Raw genomic sequence first — 25,233 nt, forward strand, 5'->3', positions numbered from 1 at the left:
CAAATAAAACAAGGAAAGGAAAGCACACATCTTGGTCATCTTTATTTTACCTCACGTTGCTTTCATTTTTGAAAATAGAAGTTGTACTTAAAATCTACGATGACTATGTACATACAGCTTTATATTGTTTACACTTCTGTTATTTAGCACTGCACTTTGAACAGCCAGAAGATTCATCCTTTGTTTCCAGAATTCACCTACAAAGAGTGATCAAGCTTGTGGCCAAACTTTAATATGTACATTGAATAAAAATGTAAGGGTAACTTGTGTATCTTAGTAATTAATAAAAAGCATATTGATTAGAACTAACAGAAAATAGAAGAAGATAATAAACAAGCTTTTGAACCAGGCATGATGGTGCATGCCTTTAATCCCAGCACTCAGGATGTCGATGGATCTTTGTGAGTTCAAGGCCAGCATGGTCTACATAGGGAGTTCCAGGCCAACTAATACTACAGGGAGACCCAGTCTCAAAAAGACCAAAATAAGAAATAAACAAATAAATAAATAAACAAACAAATAAATAGTGATCAGGTCATTGATTTTAGAATTAGCATAATTTTCATCTAATCTTGATTTTTGAAGGAATAATTCTATCTATAATTTTTAACAGGGATGAATTTCATATTTCAATATCTTACCATGTAGACTCAGAAATCAAATGGCTATTTCATATTTTTATTGTATCTTTTGAGATTCCAGTATGATAAATTGATACTTCCTGAACTAAGGAATATAAGACACAGGAAAATTAAAGAATGTGTGGAAAGTGACATTCCTAGTAATTCCCAGAGTTAAATTTCTCAGGTGCTGTGCCAGATAACTTTTTGTGTATGTTTTTATTGAATTTTTGTGCATTTTATAATAGATCTCAATCATATTTAGGTCCCTTCCCCTTCTTCACCTCCTAGAACCTCCACCCCCACCAGATTTCATGCATTCTATCATGTACATTAAGTCCTCTCTGGTCGAGTATTTGTACCCAGATGTATGTACTTCAGTGCAAGTTCATCTACTGGAGTCTAGTCAACCTAACTAGGCCTTACCCTCTTAAAGAAGACCACCTCTCCCTCATCCTCTAGTCATAGTTCCTTGTCCACATTGGTGCCCATTGCTCATTTGGCCAGTTCTATATTGGGTTTACCCATGTTAAGTCAATTAGACAAAAAAAAAAAAAAAAAGCTTTTAAAGAGTAAAATATGGCTGGCTACATTTCTGACAGTAAAATTAAATTAGACCAAAAATAACCTTCTTCAATTAGATATATATTTTGAATGTTTCTTTTTCTTCTTTTTCTTTTTTTTCTTTTCTTTTACAAATTTTGGTTAAAAGAATGTAAAACATAAACTGCTCCTCTGTGAATGAATTCGTATTCCTGGAAGTTATCAATGACGCTGAACTGAAGATGGTCATGTTCATCATATTTCTGCTGTATGCTTCATCCCTCTTCTGGCTAATATTGGGATTCTCACACTAATACGAATGGATCCCCAGCTTCACACACCTAAGCACTTCTTCCTCGGCCACCTCTCTTTCTGTGGTCTTTGCTATTCCACAGCACCTGGACCCAAGATGATGGCTGACATATTTAGTCAGAAGTCAACCTCCTTCTGTGGCTGTGCTTTGCAGTTGTTCATCATCTGTACTTTAACAGATCCTGAGTGCAAGCTGCTGGCCGTGATGGCCTTTGATCAGCACCAAGCCATCAGCAGCCCCTTGTTCTGTACAGTGAACACGTTCAGCAGTGTGTCCTCCCTGCTTGTGACGAGGTTTCTCTTATGGGGATAGCAGAGGCTTTGGTGCATAAAGCTTTGGCATTCGTTTATATTTCTGTGCATCTAATGTGATCAACCACTTCTGTGATGTCCCTCCTCTTCTATTAATATCTTGCTCAGATACAGTGGTCAATGAGATAGCAATATTCACCATTTTTGGTTTTATCAAACTGAGCACCATCTCAGGAGTCCTTGCTTCTTACTGTTACATTATCTTGTCAGTCTTGAAGATATGCTCAGCTGAGGGCAGGTTCAAAGCTTTCTCCATTTGAACATCCCACTTGACAGCAGCTGTGATTTTCCAAGGAACAACGTTCTTCATGTATTTCAGGCAAATTCTTCCTACTCTCCAGATCAAGATAAAGTTAGCTCACTGTTTACACCCTGGGGATTCCCATGTTAAACCTTCTGCTTTAGAGTCTGAGGAACAAGGATGTGAAGGAGGCTCTGGAAAAACTGAGAAATAAGTGGTGATTTTTCACAATTTACTGGTGTGCACACGCACCAAATTTACAGCTGTGTCACTTACTATAAGTCATATTATATGATATTCAACTAAAAGTTTTGCCATACACTTTAATTTACTCAAGAAACAAATTACTTTGTCATTGCAGTCGCCATGTATGATTGCTGTGAAACAACATTTGGTGTTCTTTCCGCATGCAAAAAAAATGTCTGAAATTTCAGTAGTGCTGAAGTTGTCTGGCTCTTATTCAATGTAAGTCAAAATGGGATGCGGCAGGTTTCTACTACCTTTAAACATATTAAACATTTTTTCGTGGCAACTCTTTAGGTTAGTTCAGTATGAAAATTTTATTTTAGTGGATATACAGTCCAGTAAGAATATAGAAATTAAATTTTGTAATGACTTTTGTCAACTTTGAAACAATTTTCATATTAAAAAGATTGTGTTCTAATCTCCAAAGCAGGTCTTATCTAGTTTCAGGAAGTAGCCTTCTTATGATGAAGATACTCTGTCACTGGTCTCTAATTAAAATTGATGCTTATATAGGAAAAAAAATTTTCCATGCAGTGTTTCATACAATTACAGCCAGTGAGGTGGAGAGACATATGGTTGTGGAACAAAATTTAAAACCTGTTTACTTATCAGCACTAAATGAATGAGATCTGGCTATATTCTTCTGAGTGCTGGAATTATCTGCTCTTGTTTCTTCTATCCTTTCCTCTAGCAAGCTTTCCTTTCCTCCTTGTCTATCCTTAGCCCTGGGGAATTTATATTCTTTTCATTCACAACCAACTGTCCCTTCAAACATTATTTAAATTTTATTTAATTATTTAAAAAAATGTTTTATTTATTTGTTTTTATGTGTATGAATGTATTGACTGCACGTACGTGAGTGCACCGTGTCGTGCAGTGCTGCGGAGGTCAAAACAGGGCTTCAGATTCCTCTGGAACTGAAATTAAAGACGGTTTGTAGCTGCCATGTGGATTCTGAGAATAACACCTGGGTCCTCCACAAGAGCAGTCAGTACTCTTAACCATTGAGCCATCTCTCCAGACCAATTTTATTTCTTATATCATTATGTGAAATGAGAAATTATAAACACATATTTACTTGAATAACTACCATTCTATTCCTGTTATCAAAAGCAACTGCATCACATGTGTGAAATCAGAGCACCAAATTAAAGAAATGGGATTTTATATGATACAAATTTAGGAGCACTTATCACATGGTGCCAAAGCAGTGACACTTAAGAGTATGGTACATTCCACCTATGCACAAATGTAATATACTTGCCATGCCAGATTTTCTGAGAAAGTACATAAGGAAATTGTAGATGCATGCATTAAGTGTCTGCAATGAAATGAGTACTAATTCTGTGCAAGATAAGTGGCATAGCTGTGAGTGAATTCTTTATATATAATTATCAACTATTTCTTATACTCATTTCTTATTCCAAAACATTGAATGAGCTTCTTGAGAAAAACGTAGATATGGGCTTAAATTTGAAAGCGTTCAAGACACAAGGACACAAGGACACATAGCCTAAATTTTAATAAGCATTTGCAATTTAACTCCTTCCGGGTGTAATAATCTTGTATGGAACAATTTCATAATTACAGTGAAGCCTGTGAAAGCCCAGCTTCATGGGTGCATGTGTCACCCTGGGGCAAGTCAGGAGATGATAGCACCATGGGAAATGGTTCCTCATAGTTCCTCAATCTCAACCACTAAAATACTAACAAAATTAATATTACTTGGGACATGGTAAATTTATGAATACAGAATCTCCTTAGAGTGAGTAATTGGCCTTATAGTACAGGATCTGACAGGTCACTTACAGTCTGCCATATAACAACAGTGGACATTGGCTACCACCACTCAGCACCCCTGTCATCCCTGATTTTGGACTACTATCCCCCAGAACTATGGGAATAGATTTTGATGTTGTTCATGAATCAACCAGTATATGGTGTTTTGATAATACAACATATAAGACAAGCAACTATATGGAAATAAATACTGTTTGAAATGTATTAAACAGTAAGTTAAATAGGAATTGTTTTATATGACAGGGCATTGATATAAGTAAGAGAAGAAAAATAGCCATTAAATCAGCCCATATTTTTCTCATAGGTTGAATTTATTAAAGCATTTATGCAGTAACTTGAGATGCATATCAGTGGCCTATTATGTGCATGTGAAATAAGGAGAATGAAATTATAATTCTATACACTAACATTGTAGATTTCTACATATCTTTGTTACTTTGAATTTATGAGGTTGAAAATTCATAACTTTGAAACATAATGAAGCTCTAGCAGATGGCACTTACATCTTTTATTCTGTAGATCTATAGATCACAACATCAAAGGTTTTGCTGTATCCTAGACTAAGTCAATATTTCTCACCTCTTTCTCACTTAGCCACTTGAAATCATATTCTTCTTTTATTTCAAGTAATAATTGTTGGTCAGTATTATCGAGGCAGACTGAATGCCCTTAAGCACTATGTTGACAATGATACATTTTGGGTAGCACAAATGCATGACTTTCTTCAGTGTTTGGGGTGGATAATCACAACTATGCAGTTTTGACTTGCCTGAGCAAGGTACAGAGGTAGATGTGTCACTTAAAGTTTGGCATCTCACAGACACATATTCTCTGTGTGTGACCAGTTATGAAAATGTGTAATAGTTTCTGTCTGTGACAAAGAGTCTCCTTTGATGAGTAGTGACTGGCATACTTGTCTGTAAATATGAGGATCCATATTTAGCATATAGTGAGAAATTGCATTTACCACAGGATGAGACAGAGTTAAAAATCTAATAAATATGACCTCTCCAGCTATAGGAATTTGGTTATGTTTACAGTGCAACACATGACTTGCCTCCCATCGAGCAGGCTTTAAGTTCCATTACATAGATGTTGGTAAAAGTGCAACTACTGCACTAATGTACCTTGCTATGCTGGTGATTATTAGGTTTCAAAGATGGGGTTGAATCATTGATTGATTTCTCTCCCTTAGCAGCTTGCATACTGTCTCCAAAATTCTGAGAGCTAGTCTTCAGGGAGGAGGCTTCCAGGTCAAATCCAGCTCCGTTGCTCTAAGTCTTGTTTCTGAAGTATGTCCTGTTTTCAAAAACAAGGACTTAGCTTCAAGTTCTGGTGGTAATAAAGGGATGTGGCAATAACCAGTACAATTTTTGGAATCTCTTATACTACCCTGACCAACAAATTGAAGAGAGGCTTCTCTTGTCTAGCACTGTGTTTCTTGTTATACAGCCTTCAGCTACATGCATACACTCATACACTCATGTATATTTATATTTACTTTCAGGCTTTTGAGCTAACACCTCTCCCTCTTTTTCTGCATCACCTAAACATTGGTTGTCTCTCTTATCTCTGTCCCTGTCTAGTCTCCATCTACAGTTGATGTACCCACATTTTTCCCTTTCCCTCCTTGATAATGCCTTTCCCCTATGACACCCCCTCTCTTCCCCTCTTCTTCCCCTTTAACCCATGGATTCTTGTAACTCTCCTTTGTAGCCTTCCAGTTAAATACCCTCATTTTACCAATTTCACCCTTGGTAATAATACCTGTTTCTCTCTCTCTTTTCTCTCTCTCTCTCTCTCTCTCTCTCTCTCTCTCTCTGGTTCATTCTTTACCTTTACCTTCATTGTTACTTTCCATTTTTTTTTTAATTTATACTCACATATAAGATAGTGTTACAAAAAGGAGAGAGAGGGTTTTTCATTTGCTTTTTTGAGTCTGTGTTACTTCACTTAGTATAAAAGTTTCTAGTTCCATCCACTTATTGACAAATTTCATTATTTCTTCTTTCTTTATCACTTAGTATAACTCCATTACATAAATGTACCACATTTTCATTGTCCATTCATCAGTTAAGGGCTATTTAATTAATTGCATTTCTTAGCTATTCTAAAGGTAATAACAACAAACAGGAATGGACAAGTATCTTTGCAGTTGAATAAGGAATCTGGGCATATGCTCAGGAGTGTTATAACCAGATCATATGGTAGAATCATTTATAGCTTTTCAAGTGTTATTCTCATTGCATTTCATAGTGGTTGCATAACTTTGCAATCCTATCAGCCCTGAATGAGCATTCCCCTTTCCCCACACCCTTGATGGCATTTGGTGTCTTTTGTGCTCTTTTAAAAAATATTTTCATTGAACTTTTATACATTTCATACACATCACAACATAACAGGTAGATGTGTCACTTAAAGCTTGGCATTTCACAGGCACGTATTCTCTGTGTGTGATCAATTATGAAAATCTGTAATAATTTCTGTCTGTGACAAAGAGACCTTTGCTAGACTCCTTCCCACATCAATGTCCCCACACCCCTCCACGCCAAACCTCATGCATTCTACCAAACATTTTAAGTCATATCCGGTCAAGCATTTGCACACAGATGTCCTTCAATGCAAGTTTAGGGAAAGTCTATTCTCTTTCTAGAGAGCTTAGGGAAAGTCTATTCTCTTCCACCAGCAGTAATCAATCTCCAACAGTTTCCAGGCTAGGGTCAGCCCACCGCCCATTCCCCTGGCTCTACTATGAGCCTTTGTCTGATTGAGTTGGCATGGGTCATTGTGCTCTATGCCACCATTGCTACAAGTTCACATGAGCAAGTCATACTGTCCATGGTATTTTGAAATCTTAAAGTGATTTGGAATTGGGTTTCCCTAATTACTAAGAATGTTGAAGACTTTTAAGATGTTTCCTAGGGATTTTTATCTCATCTTTTGAGAACTCTCTGTTCAAATTCATAACCCATTTTTAATAGGATCATTTGTTTTCTTGATTCTTTTGGGGGGGTTGTGAGTTATTTATATATTCTGGATATTAATCTTCTGTCAGACAGGTAATGGTGAAGATTTTCTCCAACTCTGTGGGTTTCCTCTTTAAATCTTTTGTTGTTTCTCTTTCTATGAATACATTTTTTTTTATTTTAATCTGGTACCTCTTGTTGACTTTAATTCTGGAACAATAATGCCTCATTTTGAAAATTCTTTCCTGAACTTATAATTTGTAGGATGCTCCCTATGTTTTCTTCTAACACTTTCAGAGTTTTAGGTTTTATATTGATGTCTTTGATCCATTTGGATTTGACTTTTGAGCAAGATAATCGACAAGGGATTAATTTCATTCTTCTGCAGGTGGAATTCTAGTTTTTTCAGCACCTTTGGTGAACATCATGTCTTTTCTCAAGTGTGTGCACTTAGAACCTTTATCAGGAGTCTGAAATTGCTTGTTTTCCTGTTTGTGTCTTCAATTATGTTACATTGGTCTATGTATCACATTAATGTCAGTACCACACTGTTTTATGATTATATCTCTGTAATATAGTTTTAGATCTGGAATGGAGATTCCCCCAAGTATTGCTCTTTGTGCTCAGAATTGCTCAGGGTCTTTTGTGAATCCATATGAACTTTGGGATACATTTTTCTAATTCTGGGAAGAATGTCATGGGTATTTTGACAGGCATTTAATTGGATTTGTAAATTGTTTATGATAGGATGGTCATTTACAAATGCTAATGCTCTAATTCATGAGCATAGGAGTTTATTTATATCTTTGTGTCTTCCTCAAACTTTGTCTTCAAAGATTTTGTTTGGGGCAATAGATTTCATAGTCTGTCTCATTGTTGAAAGTATTGATAATTTCTTGAATTTTTGTTGGAATTTTTTGGATCTCTTGTATGTAATATCATCTGAAAATAGAATAATTTGTCCTCTTCTTTTCCATTTCAAACTCTTTTATTGTCCTTCTCTTGCCTCATTGCTCTAGAAAAAGTTCAAAGCACTTTCTTAAAATGGAGTGGAGATGGTAGACAGACTGTTCTGGTTCCTGATTTTAATGATAATGATTCCAGGTTTTTTTTTTGTTTTGTTTTTTTTTATCATTAGAAGGTTGTTGGTTGTGGGTTTGTTGTATATAGCCTTAATTTTTTTGAGGTTTTATTCCTCCATTTGAAGTCTCTCTACATCTTTTAATGTAAATACATGTTGGGTGTTATCAAAAGTGTTTTCAACTTCTATTGAGATAACTGTGTGATTTTTGTCTTTCAGTCCATCCATGTGACTTACTTATATTGAACTATCCCTGGATCTCTGGAAAGAAGTCGATTTGGTCATGGTGGATGATCTTTTTTTGATATATGTCTTTATATGGTTTGCAAGTATTTTGTTGAGAATTTCTAGGCCTATATTCTTTAGGTATATTGGCCTATGTTTTTCTTTTGTTATGTCTTTACCTGGTTTTGGTATTAAAGTGATACTGACCTTCATAGAAGAACTTTCAGAGTTCTTCCTCTGGTTCTTTTTAAAATATCTGGTAGAATTCTGTTGTGAATCAGTCTGTGCCATGGATTTCTTAGGAAGGGAGGTTTTGTATTACTTTCTCAATGTCCTTACTTGTCATTGGAATTATTAGACTAGTAATATCTTCTTGTTTAAGCTTTGGTGGTTTCCATGAATTTAGAAATTCATCCACTTCTTTTAGGTTTTCAAATTCAATGAAGTATAGGTTCTGTTGCCTTACTGGAGTTTTGAGTTGTGTTGTTAAGTCATTTATTTGTGTTCTTTCTGATTTTTAATGTAGGCACTTGTTATAAATTTCCTCTTAGGGTTTCTTTTAAGGTGTCCCAGATGTATTGTTGTGATTTTCCAGATATAGTTTTATTTCATTCTTATTTCTGTGACTCATTCATCATTCAGGAGTGTGTTCTTTAATCTCCATGAATTTGTGCAGTTGCTAGAATTTCTTTTGTTGTAGATTTTAAATTTTACTGGATTGTGATCTGATAGAATGCATAAAAATTTTCAATTATTTTGTGTTTGTTGAGGTTTATTCTCTGCCCCGGGATTGATCAATTTTGGAGAAAATTCTGTGGTCTACTGACTGGAAAGTATATTATTTGATGCTTGGGAAAATATTTGGTAGTTGTCATTTAGGTCCATTTGATGTATGATACTATTTAATTCAGATGTCTCTCTGTTTATTCTTTGTCTCGTTTACCTGTCTATTGGAGACAGTGTTGTATGGAAGTCACCTATTATTATCAAGTTGGGGTTAATTTGTGCCTTAAAGTCCAGTAGTGCTGTTTTTATGAAAGCGGGGACAACAGAGGTTAGTGCATATATGTTCATGACTATTATATCTTTGGGGTTAATTGTACCTTTGCTCAGAAATAAGTGACCCTCTTTATCTTTTCTGATCAATTTTCATTTGAAGTCTATCTTGTCAGATATTAGAATAGCAGCACCTGATTCTTTTTTAGGGCCATTTCCTTAGAATGTTTTTCCATCCTTCACCCTTAGGTAGTATCTCTCCTTGAAGTTGATGTTTCTTGCATACAACAAAAAGATGGATTTTTCATCTTAAGCCAATTAACTAGTCTGTGTCTAGGCCTTTTGAGGACTTGTGGCCATTGATATTTAAAGTTACTATTGAAATATATGTGTTGGTTACTGTCATTTTATTTTCTCTTTGAATTCTTGGTCCAGTTTTGTATTTCCACAATTAAACTTTCAATTATTTTCTTTTTGTTGCCTCAACTTTATTGTTCCATTCTTTAGTCCTCTATTGCTTTGGACATTCTCTGTAGGGCTGGTTTGGGGGCCATGAATTCTTCCAGCATATTCATATCAAGGGAGGTTTTTTTTCCCCTTCAACTATAATAGACAGTTTTGCTGGGGAAAGTATTCTGGGTTGGTATTTATGATTGCTTAGAACTTAGTATATTTTGGTCCAGGCACTTCTGGCTTTCACAATTTGCATTGACATGTCAGCTATAATTTTGACGGACTTTCCTTTATCCATAACTTTTTTTTTTGTAGCTTTCAGCACTCTTTTAGATCTGACATTTAGGGTTTTGTTATAGTATGCCATGGGGAGTCTATTTGGTGCTCTGTGTACTTCTTGTTCCTGAATGTGAATGTCTTTCCTTAAATTGAGGAAATTTTCTTTTCTAATCTTGTTTAATATCTGGTCAATGGCATTTACCTAAATTCTTCTACCTCCTTGTGGTGGTTTGGAAGAGAATGTCCTCCATAGGCTCCAAGTATTTGGACATTTTGTCCCCCATTGATCACAAAGTTTTTGGAGGTCTTAGAAGTTGTTGCCATGCTGGAGGAAGCATGTCACTGGGGTGGGCTTAGCAAGTCTGTAAGACTTGCTGGATCTTGAGTCACTCTCTTGTTTCCTCTGCCTGCTTAAAGGTATGATTGCTTAGCTTCTGCTCTTACTCCAGCCATCTCTGTACCAAGCCTTTCCATCATGATGGACTCTTACCCTTTTGGAATTGTAAGCCAATAAACTCTTCCTTCTATAAGTTCACTTGGTCAATGTGTTTTTATCACAGCAACAGAAAAGTGACCAATAGACTCTTCTAAGCCCATTAATTTGATTTCTTTTTCATGGTGTCTCAAATTTCCTGTGTAGTCCATTCTTCTTGATTGTTTTTGTTTTTAATTTTCATAATCTTAGAGTGGTCTAATATTTCAACTTTATTGTCCAGTCTTGATATTCTATTTTCAATTTCATTCATTCTGTTGGTGAGGTTTTCTCCTGCTGTTTCCAATTGGCTTATTGAGTTTTGTGTTTCCTACTTCATTTCAGCTTGATATTTCTTCCTCTTTTGTGAATTTTGTGAAATTTATTCCTATCTTTTTTTTAGTTCTTTGAGTTGTTTTTGGTTTGTGTGTGTGTGTGTGTGTGTGTGTGTGTGTGTGTGTTGTGTGCTGTGTATGAGTATATTTGCGTGTGTATTCTTTAAATTAATTGAATTCTTTTATCATGTTTATGATTGCTCCTTTAAATTCTGTGTCCTGGGTTAGCACTAGGCACTTTTCATTACAATGAAACTCTTCTATAGGACTGTTGGTGTTAGATGAGGAAATATTGCTTGTATTTTTCACATTATTATTTTTTATTGTTGTTTTGGCGTGTGGACTTCTTTTGTTGCCTTTGACTCTTACATGAAACTCAAGCCTGCCTTTTTTGTGTTGAAGTTTAGTTCTGTTTGTATTATTGATGCAGCTTGGTTGCTTTCTGTTTGGTTATGAAAAGGTAGTTGATCTAGACTTCAAGTTTTCTCTTTTGATTTTACATTTTAGGGACCAGATGAATCCAGGCAGGCCAGTCAGGAGTTTTCCAGGATGGTTAGATGACTCTGCCTAATTAGGTACTCCTCAGTAGCCTCGGGAGCATAGGGCCAAGAAATAGACATGGGAAAAAGATGTGCAGTCCATACTAGCCAGCATGGAAGCCTAAGCATTGGAGCAGTGGGAAGGATTACAGATGATCCCAAAACAATGGTGAGGCATGATTTGGGCAGCCCACCCCCATGCCAAGTCAAGCACTCTCATGTAGTCTCAAAGAAAATGGCATGCCTCTTTGACAATTTCATACAATAATCTTTGATCATCTTTCCCCCGCCTCCAACTTCTCCTAAATCTGCCTCCACCTTCTTTTTTTCACTTTTTTCTCATTTCCTTTTTTATTTTTATCTTTTGATTGAGCTTTTTAAATTTCATACATTTCTCACTCAAATCCTGACCCCCTCCCCCATTCATGCCTCCTCTATCCCCCAACCAAATCCTATGCGCTCCGCCATACATGCTGAGTCCTGATCATTCAGGTGTTTGTCCCCAAATGTCCTTCAGTATAAATTTATCCATTGGAGTCTAGTCAGCCCATCCAGTGGGAAGTCATACTCACCCTCACCCAGCAGCAATCAGTCTCTTCTCAATCTAGTGTGGCAATTTTAAGTGTACAAATGTTTCACTTGTATAGAAGTGCAACTATGTGATGCCCATCCCACAGATGCCAAAAGAGAACACCAAATCTTCTCAAACTAAAGTTATGGATAATTATTAGCAATAATGTGGGAAACCAAGCCCTGGTCCACTGAAAGAGCAGCTAGTCCTCTTAAACACTGAGCCATCTTTCTGGCCTTCCACCATCTCCTCTTCTTCCTCCTTCTCCTCCTCATCATCTTCATCCTCTACCTTCTTTTTCTCTTTTACTTCTTCTGTTTCCATGGAATCTAAATTGAGTTTCTGAAACACTCTTGAGTGTTGAAATGGCCCAGAAGCATAGTCAACATACTGGGGATACATGCTTAATGAATACCAACTCTTCCTTTTCAAGAAGCTATCAAATACCCATAACCCATCAGTTAGTGGTGGGACTACATGCCCACTTGCTCCCTCCATGCTAGGATTTTGTCTTGCTTGAGCTACAGCATATCTTCTTCATGGTGACACAATTGCTATGAGTTTGTATGTCCAACTTCCCTGATGGCTGTAAAACAACAATTCCCTGTAGTCATCCACCACCTCAGGCTATTACAATCTACCTTCCACTTCCATGAGAAGACTCCAGAGCCTCGTTGGGGGCTGGAGTGGGGGGTGATATAGATTTCCCATTTAGGGCTGAAAATTCAGTAGTCTCTTATTTACTATGTGTTTGCTTATTGGTTGTAGGCCTTTGTTTTACTTGCCTTCTACTGTAAGAAGAATCTGTCTGATGAGAGCTGAGAGATGAATTGCTCTATGTGTATGGCAAAACATCATTAGAAGTCATTTTAATGTTATGTATATTTAGTAGATTACTAGTTAGTAGGTTCACTCCTAGGGCCCATGATATAATTGCAGGTTCATGGCCCTAATACCAGTGTCAGGTATGGATTTCGTCTTGAATAATGTGCCCTAAATCCAATTAGAGGGTGCTTGGTTACTCCCATAACATTAATGCTACTCTTGTATTAGGGGGTATATCTTGCCAGGCCAGTCATTATTTTAGCTAACATCGTTCCCAGCTGAGGAATACTGATGATTACTTTTCTCTTCCAGTAGTGTAAATAGCACTTTCTAGCACTATGAAAGCTAATCAGTAAGGAAGAAATCTTTTGGTCAATAATCACTTGCTTTCTCCATGCTTTATGACTCAGTTGTGCATTATCTTCAGTAATAGGGTCTTACTGTCAAATTCTGGAGTATAAGAAGACATTGCCCAGAGCCCCTAATGTTTAGAGATCAATGGGATCCCACTGGCCAACAATTTTAAGAGCAGTAACCCGTGCCTGGTACTGGAATATAAATGTATACATATATTTTATTGAAGTTTTCCTTCTTTCAAAACAAGCATTTCAATATCTCCATTTAACTCAAGGAAAAACTACCTCCATTTTAACTCATCTCTATTCAATACTTTCATTTCTAATTTCACTGTAGTGAAATATATACTTGAAAGGCTTACCTCCATGATAAATCACATGTTTACATTACATTTTTTGCTTTTTGAGTGTGGGATTTTTTTATGGGTGTGCAATTCTTGTCTGAATGCATGTGCAAGTGTGTGAGTATATGTAAATATGTCTGCATGAAAGTATAAGCCAGAGGTCAATCTTAAATGTGTTTCTTCCCTAGGTGTCATCCTCCATATGCTTTTGAGATAAAGTCCCTCACTGGGATGTCAGATGTGCTGATTTGACTAAGCTGACTGGTAAGCAAGTTTGGGCATTCACCTGCCTGCATTTCTCCAGTGTCTGTGATTATAAGCACAATCAATGCACCCAAGTATTTCAATGTTCATTCTACTTGTTGAAGTCAGATCCTAATGTTTATATGACAAGCAGTTACCAAGTGAGCTATTATCTGATTCCTATGTTAAATTTTCTGCACAGTATATTTGAATTACAAAAAGCATACCTACTTTGACTTGTTAGTAAACTAATCTCTGTACACTTAATGACAATTAAAAGGAGAACCCAAGATTTTTCATACAAGCAATACATTCTCTTGTATTACCATGGTTATCTCCAATTATCTGTGACCTTATAAGACATCTTTTAGCCAAAATAATTAAATGACTACAAGTTTTCAAAATGAGCATAAATGACCACTGTGTTATGAAGTGAAATGTATACCGTAGTGTGTACCTCCCTTTGGTATTCAAGAAACTGTTATGAGTCTGTGGTTCAAAGCTTAAATTTCTCATTCCACTTCTTTTAATCTTATCTTTCAACATTGTTGGTAATTAGATACATATGTGTGTAATCTCTTTTACTTTTTTGCTCTATAGAAATCTAGTATAGTTGCTGAATCAACCAGCACTTGTACAGCATACATACTTGATGACAACCACAGAGATTTCACTGAAGCCTTTGTGGACCTGTTTAGCCATGGGTTTTTGGAAAGAGCCCAAAACAGACCAGATGCCACAGTTGAGAAACAAGTATCAAGGAATATGGAAAGTCTCATCACCATCTTTCTGGGAACACTTTTATTCACAGGGGAAAATATAGAACCATGAAGATAATTAATCACATGTGTGCATAATCCCAAAGCCCAAGGACATCGCTTCGGAGAGTTAACTCCCAAATGTTACCTGTCGTAATAAAAACGTATCTGTTGTCTCAGCTAGCATAGGACTGCTTGCTTCAGGTAAGTTACCGATTTTCAAAACAGGAAAACACAGTTTTAAAATAATTAACGTTTTTAAAAAGAAAGAGAAGAGTCGTACATGAATTCAATCATACTATTTACTTGGTTCAAGTAAAAGTAAATCTAAGAAAATAATATTTTTTACTCAAAACAGGAAAACCATGACTGAACTTAAGAGTACACAAGTTATGTTGTAATATTACTCCTTTAATTACAGTTCAGGAAAAAAAAGACTTTATTTGTTTTTATGAGTGTGTAAATACATACATGGAGTCAAGGAAGCTATCTTGTTTATAGTCACTGAAATATGATTTTAGTATTCTGTAGCAAATAATAACATGTGAAACTTCATTAGAAGTGAGTCATGAACCAATATATCCATCACCTGACTTCTCATCCTCAAAAGTCAACTAAGTCATACTAGCATGAAAAGTTATGAGGATCAGTTACTGCACATACACAAAGAGAGAAGCCCTGATGTCCTGGTATGCTTTATCTTCATATGGATTTCATTTCTTAAATAAAAATTATACTTGAAATCTGTGCATGTATATGTGTTTCACTGTCCTTTTTACACTTCCCTTTTAACCTTGGTCTTTGAGTGGTCAGGAGAAATACAGTTGGACTTAGATTTCTCCTGCAAATAAGCAGCAAGCATTATAAAAAAAATAACATACTTTGTAAAAAAATTTATGGTAGCTATCTTGTATCTTATCAAATAGCAGAACACAATTATATATAGCAGAATATAATAAATGTTCTTTATATTAGACAAAAATACTGCTTTTTCATATTTTTTATATTCAGTATTGCTTTATAGTAATATTTATGTCTATGTAAAGGATACACATTTCATAGTTAAAAAATTTGACACTTGTTCTCACTAAATCTTGAGGATATTCCATATATTTTAAATATATTGAAATTTCATATTAGAAAATGTGCTATCCTTTGTGTTAAAAACAGATGGACCTAGAATATAGTATCAAATGATGTATCTAGCCTTAGAAAGAAAATCTAACCATTGTTCTTTCTTATATGCAGATCATAAGTTATAATGTATAAGTGTTTATATGTAAAGTGGATATTTATTTACAATAACTTTTAGGAAAGTGATAAAGAAAGGGTAACTTAAAAAGCATAGTAATGAGTTCATGTGTATAGTAGAATTTGTGTAAGAACACCAAATCCTATCTAAAGCTATAATACAGTTCCAATTTAAAATAAGTTCTCCAGGGGCTGGAGAGATGGCTCAGCGGCTATGACCACTGACTATTCTTGCAGAGCACCCAGGTTTGATTCCCAGCACCCACATGACAGCTAACAACCATCTGTAACTCCTGTTCCAGGGGCTCTACATCTACAATCCTCTTCTGACCTCTGGGCATTTCATGACGTAGGTGCACTTACACACATGCAAGTAATACACTCATATCCATAAAAATTTGTAAAAATAATTTTTAAAAGTCCTTAAGTAGACAGTGTTCAAATGTGATTCTATAAGTGTGGCTGCAATTTTATGAGGAAATCTCATTTTTAATTATGAAATTTTCATTCTTTGAATACCTCTTTAAACTTTAGTATTATTTTTATAAATATTAATTCAAATTTTTCCCTTTTATAAAATGAATTACACACACACACACACACACACACACACACACACATATATATATATATATATATATATCAATGCCTATATAATACATTTTTGATCCCAAATGTTATTCTGTGTGCATTAATCCACTGGAGCCTGGTTAACCTACCAAGAGTCACAACACAAAACATACTGTCTCCTCTTTCCCAGAAGCTATTGGCTTCCAAAAGACACCTGTATCAAACCTCTGTTTCCAAAGGCTCAGGGACCATTGCAGAAGAGGGGATGGAAAAACTGTAAGAGCCAACAGTGGTGGGTGACCACAAGGAAATGAAGTTTTCCACACAGTTGAACAGTTACTGATATGAGCTTATAGATATGATGACAGCATGGACAGTCTCACATAAGGTCAAGCCAGATAAAAAAATAGATGTGGGGACATAGTAATAAACAACAATCCTATCTAAGAAACTAGTGGGAATAAATGCTAATAAACTTTAACAATAAAAATGTACTTCTTTCTGTAAGTATTGAAGAGAGCATCATTCTTCAAGTATGACTTCTCGATTTCTGAGCCTTTCAACTCTTGTGACAGAGACTGTATTATAATCAAATAAATACAATATTTTGAAGTGTAAGATATGACTGCGTGTATTTCTGAGAATGAAAAAATAACATTGAAGATTAAACAATGTTCAGCTATACAGATGTATTCTGGATTTATGTGACACAAAAAGTTTGTTTACAAGAAAAATGGACAAGGGAAACTGCTCTTCTGTGAGTGAATTCATTTTATTGGGAGTTGCCAACGACCCTGAGATGAAAGTGACACTGTTCACCATATTTCTACTTGTGTATCTCATCACTCTTCTGGCCAATGTTGGGATGATCACATTGATTAGAGTAGATCCCCGGCTCCACACGCCCATGTACTTTTTCCTCAGCCACCTTTCTTTCTGTGACCTCTGCTACTCCACTGCAGTCGGACCAAAGATGCTGGCTGACTTATTTTGCAAGAAAAACTCAATTTCCTTCTTTGGCTGTGCTCTGCAGTTCTTCACACTTTGTGTCTTTGTTGACTCTGAGTGCATGCTTCTGGCCGTGATGGCTTTTGACAGATACCAGGCCATTAGCAGCCCCTTGCTGTACTCTGTGAACATGTCCAACAGGGTATGCTCTCTCCTCATGGGTGGAGTTTACCTGGTGGGAACAGCAGATGCCTTGATACATACAATCTTGGCCTTCCGTTTATGCTTCTGTGGGTCTACTGAGATCAACCACTTCTTCTGTGATGTCCCTCCTCTCCTATTAATATCTTGTTCGGATACAGAGGTCAATGAGTTAGCAATATTCGTAATTTTTGGTTTCATTGAACTGAGCACCATCTCAGGAGTCCTTGTCTCCTATTGTTATATCATCTTATCAGTCTTGAAGATCCGCTCTGCTGAAGGGAGGCTCAAAGCATTTTCCACGTGTGCCTCACACTTGACTGCAGTTGCGATTTTCCAGGGAACATTGCTCTTCATGTATTTTCGGCCAAGTTCTTCTTATTCCCTAGATGAAGACAAAATGACCTCACTGTTTTACATGCTTGTGATTCCCATGCTGAACCCTCTGATTTATAGCCTGAGGAACAAGGATGTGAAAGATTCTCTGGAAAAATTGAGACATAAAAGGTGATTTTACATAATTTTATGCACATACATGCAACTTATAGTAGCCATGTCTTTTATTTCATACTTCATGATAATAAAATTAGTAACTTCTTCATATACTTCAGTTTACTGGAAGAAAAAATTGTCTCATCCTCCAATTAAAGGAAAATGTTTTCTAGTGTTCATGCTCTTAAATAGCATTTTATTTTCCCTTCATGAAGCTATTACCCAAAAATTCAGTAACACCATAGTTCTGTTTCCTCATTCTGGCATTTGATCTCAGTCACAGTGGAGTGTATGGAGTTTTTATTCATTGCCTTTCAACACATTAAGATCCTTTTTCTACTACAACTTCATTTAACTTTTCAGTTGTAAATTTTACACGTTAGTGGAAACACAAATATTAAATGTGCCCTCTCCTAATTCTTAGGTTTGAAACACTCCTGAGATTAGAATTCTATTCTCTAAACTCCAGAGCATAATGCCTCAACCAGTTTTAAGGACTTCTTCCTCAGAGACATGTATACTATTTCTTATCAAAATTGATGCAGCCAAAGAAGAAAGCTTCTAAAGCAGCAGTTCTGACAATTACAGGTCATGGTGTAAAGAGGGTATGTTTGTAGTCCAGAATGATGAACCAGGTTAGGGCATTAATACCACTAAACTGTCCTGGCAATGTAGATCTTTGTGCTGGAACTGTCATTTGTAAACTCTTCCATCTCTTTCTCCAGTGAGTATTAATATCATCCTTGTCCATCCTCATTCTGGGAAAGCGAATCATCTGAGATTCATAAGCAATTTTTCCTTAAATGTTAATACTATTTATTAAATAATCACATGCAATAAGGGATTGTAAGCATATATTTAGGTAAATATTGATTATCCCATTCCTGTTATCCAGAGTAATAGACTCACATATAGTAAACAATGTGGATTAACAAACAAAGAAAAAAATAAAATTTAGAAATGTGAAATTTATGAGTGCTTATTACATTTTGTTAAAGTAACATTACCTGAGTATGGTGTAGGCCATCTACACACACACACACACACACACACACACACACACACACACACACACACACATGCTTCTGAAAATGTATGTAAAATGATCATGGATACAAATATAGTGATTTTATAAATCAATGGATATTGAATTCATTAAATATATGTGGCATACTAAAACTTTAGCCCTCACATTTATATTTTAATCATTACTTCTATACATTTCTGATGGCTAAGCACTGAATGAACTTGAGCAAAATGTGCATATGGGCTTTATTTGAAAATCATGATTAAATGACACAATTTTCATTGACAATTATTATAGAAGCTAAATTAAACTGGGCCTCTTTAATTTTACGGATTCCAGAATGAACTAATCCTGTGTGAAAATAATTCAAAATTGAAGTAAACCCCCAGGGGATCTTTGCATGATGCTATTGGACATACTATGATAAATCAAAAGTAATTCCTGGGAAGGACACTTTATTTAGAGAAAAGCTGATATGTACCAGTGTACACAGTTAACCCCTTCTCTTTTGCATTTGTGATTTATGTTCACACCTGAGGTGTGCTTCCTAATAATGCAAAAATCCTAATGCAAAAATAATGCTAAGGGGATACGGAGAATTTAAGAGGTGATAATGACAGAGAATTATGAAATTTGATAATTGTTCTTGAGCTAAACAGCCTGAGAACTCCGTATCTCCCCAGGAACACAGGAACAGTGACAATCAAGTTGTCCATGAAAAAGACAGTGGGAAGTCACCAGTCAGCCCATCTATCCTAGGTTTGTGCTAATACTGTTCAGAATTGTGAGAATCATTTTCTGTTGTTCATAAATCAACTAGACTATGGCATTAGTTATAACAACATGGAATACAAAGAAAAGCAGGAACATGTCAATAAATAATGAATTATATTAAAGAACAATCTATTACATTTTTATTATTTACTTTCATTTTATGTATATGAGTGTTTTGCCTGCATATATATAAGTTAACTCATGTGTGCAACTCCCTGGGAGGCCGGAAGAGGGTGAGAGTTCCCCTGGAACTAGAACTACAGAAGGATGTTAGCCACCATATAGGTGCTGGGAACCAAATCTGAGTCCTACGCAGGTGCTGCCAGTGCTCGAAACTGTTGAGCCATCTCTCCAGATTAAAATACATTTATTTGAGACAGGATCTCTCTGTAGCATCAGCTAGCCTGGAACTTGCTATGTAGACCAGGCTGGCCTCAAGCACATGGAGATCCAACTGCTTCTGCCTTCTGAGGGTTGAGATTGAAGTCATGTACCACCACACTCCTAAGGAATAATTTAAAAGACTGATCCTGGATAGACAATTAGGGTAAGATGGAACCTTACAGTGTTTTTTATTCTGCGTTTCTTGAATTACTAAGGATGTTGAGCACTTTTTATGGTATTTCTTAGCCATTTTTATTTGAGAACTTTCTTTTCAGGTCTGTAGCCTATCTTTTTATTGGTTCATTTATTTTGTTTTTTTTTTTTAATTTCTTTGCATATTTTGGATATGAATCCTCTGTTGGATGTGCAGCAGGTAACAATTTTCTCCTACTCAATGGATTTCAGACATGGAACAGATATGGAATTCAGATATTTAACAGAGCCTCTTGATTTACAATCCTAATTTATTTATTTATTTGTTTGTTTGTTTGTTGTTTGTTTGGTTGTTTAGTGAATTCATTGCTCCTCCAAGGCTGATCAGCTGATAAGAACTTCAATGACTGGGGAGAGTTTGGAATGTGTCAGGTCTAGAGCCTATTTACAATTTATCATAGGCCATCTTTAGCCCCTTAAATAGCCATTTTTTGCCCATCTCTCCATCTGACTTGAAATCTTGTGTATAACAGATAAATATTTTTAGAATGTATTAACTTGGTAGATCAACTTTGACCAACTCGAGATATAAGAAGCCTGCCGGGTAGCCTCTAAGTACTGCAGTGGAATTCTCCCATATTCAAAATAACCCACCTCTCTGATGTCTCCACCAATGTATTTGAAAAGTGTCTTCACTTACAGATTTCTTTGTTCTCTTACTATAAAACATTCATAAAACCGTTACCATGTTGGAAGATGGAATTTCGGGTAACTTGAATCTGTGTTCCTGAGCCATGGTCACTCATATTTGACTCCCAAATGAACTCTCTTATCTCCTTAAAAAAAACATGAAAGCTGATCATTAAGGAAACAATTCGCATTATCAATATTTCTTTCCTCATATGGCCTGATATCATTTGGCATCAAAAAGATTTAGAAGTGGTATTAGAATCCCCTTCTTCTCCCTGGAAAGTACTGAGAAAGCACAGGAGTTATTGAGATTTTTGGTTTATGCTTATGGTTCATGCCCTTTTGATATTTGTGTATTTTTAAATTTATTTTTATGAATGAAAGTTTTCCATTTTCATTTTTGGAAGTAATTTAACTGAATTGATAGATAAAAACTTGTGCATTTTCCAATGATGTCCACAGAATAAAATATCGCTCTGGACAAGGTCAATACAGTTTGGCAAGATTTTGCTGGACCTGTTTGCCAACTATTTACCAATTCCCTTTGCCTTCTGTGCTCTAGAGCTCTTCATGATTTGTTACCTTTGTAAACCTTGAGAGTATATGAATGACGATGATGATTTCTGGTCAGTAGAATGTCACCAGCCTCATCCCTTGCTGTACAGGGCATCTCTGCTCTTTGCTGGGCTTCCTAGTGTGACTGACAGACACTTTGGTACATACCTTTATGTCTCTATTACAATTCTGAAAGTTTACTTTGCTCCTTAAATGTCCCTTCTCCCCTTTTTCTCCCTTGCTCCACTACAGAAGTTAATGAATATTAACTGGTATTTTTGGTGTTATTGAACTGTGTACCTTTTCAAGAATTGTTTTAACTTTTATATAGTAAAGCTCCCCGTGTTCTCTTCATTACCATTAGTTTGTGTTCATCTAATAAATATTGGATTTCCTTATGACACTTTCATGTACATATTTGAGGTATTTTGAAAGTATCCATCTTTAAATAATCTTTAATTTATCCATACTTCCTTCACCATATGGTCCACTTCCTTTTTTTTTTTTCGTACCGTCTCTTCTGTATTTGTATTGACTTTTACATTCCACATATGACCAAACACATGGGTACATGTATTTCTGATCCTGTCTTATTTTGCTCCCATAACACTCCTTTTTTCTTTTTTTATTTTCTTTTTTTTTGAAAAATAACATGATTTTGTTTTCCTGGATACATTAACATAAAAGTAACATGATTTCTCTTTCCATCTGCCCATTATTGGTTATCTAGACTGATTGCTAACTTGGATCTTGTGACTGTGGCTATGCCACTCTCTCTCTCTATTGGATGCTGCCAAAATCTCTTGCTGTACAGAGTATAGTATACATGAATCATATTGTATTTCTGTTTGCTTAATTTTTAATTTTTTTGAGAATTTCATACATGAGTACAGTATTCACATTATTTCTAGCACTCCCAATTCCCCACTAACTCCTTCCAAACATATAAATTACTTTTATATATATAGTAGATATAATAGTAATAAGAGTTCCATTTTGTTGTTTGTTGTTTCTTTGTTTGAGACAGGGTCTTACTCTGTAGCCTCAGCTGACGAAGAACTCCCTCTGTATACAAGGCTGTTCTTGATGTTACAGAGAGCTGTCTGCCTCTATCTCCTGAATACTAGAATTAAAAGCATGTCATTGAATGAGCTATATTTTTTAAAAGAAATTCCACATTAATTCATATTAATTCCAGTGAATTTATACATTCTTTGTTTGAGACAGGGTCTTACTCTGTAGCCTCAGCTGACGAAGAACTCCCTCTGTATACAAGGCTGTTCTTGATGTTACAGAGAGCTGTCTGCCTCTATCTCCTGAATACTAGAATTAAAAGCATGTCATTGAATGAGCTATATTTTTTAAAAGAAATTCCACATTAATTCATATTAATTCCAGTGAATTTATACAGAACTGCTAATTTCTCAAATTTCATGTATAATTGTTAATTTATCCTCTTGTCTGTTCGAAGAGAGATACAATCTCATCGTTATTATATCTAGAACACAATTTTATTTTCTCTTTTACAGAGTCCAATATCTGTTGTAAGCCCCAATATTATCGACTTTTTCATAAAGCATCATACATCTATTTGAGTTCATTAGTAACAATACTGCTGGCTCCTTCCCTCCTTTTCTTGTTTATGAAAAATGTAATCCTGCTCTTTGAAGTAAACACTTCATCCATGTTTGTATCACTTATAAATAATAGTCCATATACTTGCAAGAAAGGTAATGCCACTACAAAGGCTAATTGGCTGATTAGAACTTCAGTGATACAAAAAGGATGGAATTTTTCAAGTCCAAGACAAATTATTTGAGTAGAGTGTCTTTAACTTATTTTTTTAATATCTTATTTATTATTTTTATGTGTACGTGTGTATTGCCTGCATGTAGGGAAGTGCATCCATGTCATGCAATGCCCGCAGAGGTCAGAAGAGGCTGTCAGAGCCCCTTGGACTGGAGTTATAGACAGTTGTTAGCTGCCATGTGGGTGCTGGGATTCGAACCTGGGTCTTCTGCAAGAACATTCAGTATTCTTAACCACTGAGTCATCTCTCCAGCCCCCGAGTATCTTTAACTTCATATTGGTAGACATTTTTTGTCTTCCTCTCTATCTGACCTAACATCCTTTTGACTATAGCTACATCCTCCAGGATCCTCCACAATCAAATGGCTAAGGATGGTGTATCATCTAGCATTTGAGCATTACAAAAAATATCTTCCTGCTTTGATGAACCTGCCTACCTAATATTTCTAGTATATTTGAATAACACCCTGACATATTATTTTATGTGTTTTATTAATATACTTTTGTTAAATGGTTATCACATTAACATCATATTTGAAAAACCAGAATTGGGGTTCAAAAGTTGTGTTCCCTCATATTATTCAATAAATCAAAGTATCATTTTTTTCTTTGAGATAAGAACTCTTTTGGAAATTAACAACATATTTCCATCCACATGCTACTTAAATTCTACACACCCAAGGCAGGATTAAATGAAAATGATGTTTTTCGATAATACATTTAATCTTCTTATAGTTTGTCCTAGAAACTCTGCTGGTAATGAAAATGATAAGAAAAAAATGATAATAACTAATTTAAGTGTCTGAATATGAATATATTTAAACCAAGTATATATGGCAATAGAAGAGCTTGAGGGAAGAAACAAATGAAGTTTGCTTAGAATGAGTTATTTTTCTAGTCATCCTATTATTTCATTGCATTCTTTTAAAAATTTTTAAAATTATGTTTATTTTAGTGTATGAGTTTATTGCCTATATGTATGTAAATACAGTGGTATCTTGCAATGCCTGTGGAAGTCAAAAGAGGGTGTTGACTTACCCTGGAATTGGAGTTAGGGATGGTTGTGAGCCATCATGTGGGTGCTGGGACTCGAACTCAGGTCCTCTGCAAGAGCAGTGAGTGCTATTAAGTGCTGAGCCATCTCCCTAGCCTCCTTGTTGCATTCTTTAAATGAAGTCTGTGAAAATCAAAGAAACCTAGATGTGAGACTCTATTCCTGAGAAGATACAAAGAAATATCTACTCATCCCAGATAGGAAACTGATAGCCCAAAGGGGATCACCAAAGTCCAACTCCATGAGTCCATGAGTTCTACTGGGGTTTCCTTCAGTATGGGAGAGGGATGATTTATGGGTGCAGAAATGATTCAAATACAGCTGCATCACCAAAGCCCACCACCACATAGGTGACAGTTAAAAGAAGTTGGAAACCTGGAGCTTCCTGTTCAACTCCAGGAAGCTGGACAGATTGGAAAAAGTCTTTTCTAGGCAGCTCAGTAAATCCTGAGCCTCTTCCAAGCAGCTTCTTCCAAGAAGCTTTGTCTCAGTTTGTTCCAGGCAGCTTGGTTGATTTGCCTAATACAGATAGATCTGCTGGTCTGTGTCTAGCAGAAGACTTTACCACTCATACACCCTTAGGGGCAGAGAGGCCTAGTAAATCTGGCCAGTTACAGTGTCTTCCTGAAGCCATTGGTTGTTTACATCCTTCACTTAAGGATAGAATGATTTATCTTACGTTAGAACTTCCTGTGCCTTAATGAGCTTGCCTCCAAAATGGAAAGTTGTATTTGGGGAATAGTGCTGCGCAAGACTAGTCTAGACTCATTTCTTTGATGAATGATTTCTTAGCTATTGATAAATCTAA

General features: G+C 35.8%; 1 protein-coding gene and 1 pseudogene across 1 annotated transcript; both read left to right on the top strand.

Annotated features, from left to right (window-relative positions):
* The first annotated feature begins 1,327 nt into the window (after positions 1 to 1,327).
* On the top strand, positions 1,328 to 2,249 carry LOC103750955 (annotated as a pseudogene).
* A 14,822-nt stretch (positions 2,250 to 17,071) lies between these two features.
* Positions 17,072 to 17,998, top strand: LOC103750931 (olfactory receptor 5W2-like). Its single transcript, XM_008854213.1, has one exon. The coding sequence runs from the start codon at positions 17,072 to 17,074 to the stop codon at positions 17,996 to 17,998; it is 927 nt and encodes a 308-aa protein (XP_008852435.1).
* The last annotated feature ends 7,235 nt before the right edge of the window (positions 17,999 to 25,233 follow it).

The sequence above is a fragment of the Nannospalax galili genome, unplaced genomic scaffold, assembly GCF_000622305.1.
Source record: "Nannospalax galili isolate Female #2095 unplaced genomic scaffold, S.galili_v1.0 scaffold2127, whole genome shotgun sequence".
Taxonomy (NCBI): domain Eukaryota; kingdom Metazoa; phylum Chordata; class Mammalia; order Rodentia; family Spalacidae; genus Nannospalax; species Nannospalax galili.

Excerpts from the sequence above, each read along its gene's own strand:
- LOC103750931 (XM_008854213.1), top strand. The coding sequence starts at position 17,072 with ATGGACAAGGGAAACTGCTCTTCTGTGAGTGAATTCATTTTATTGGGA.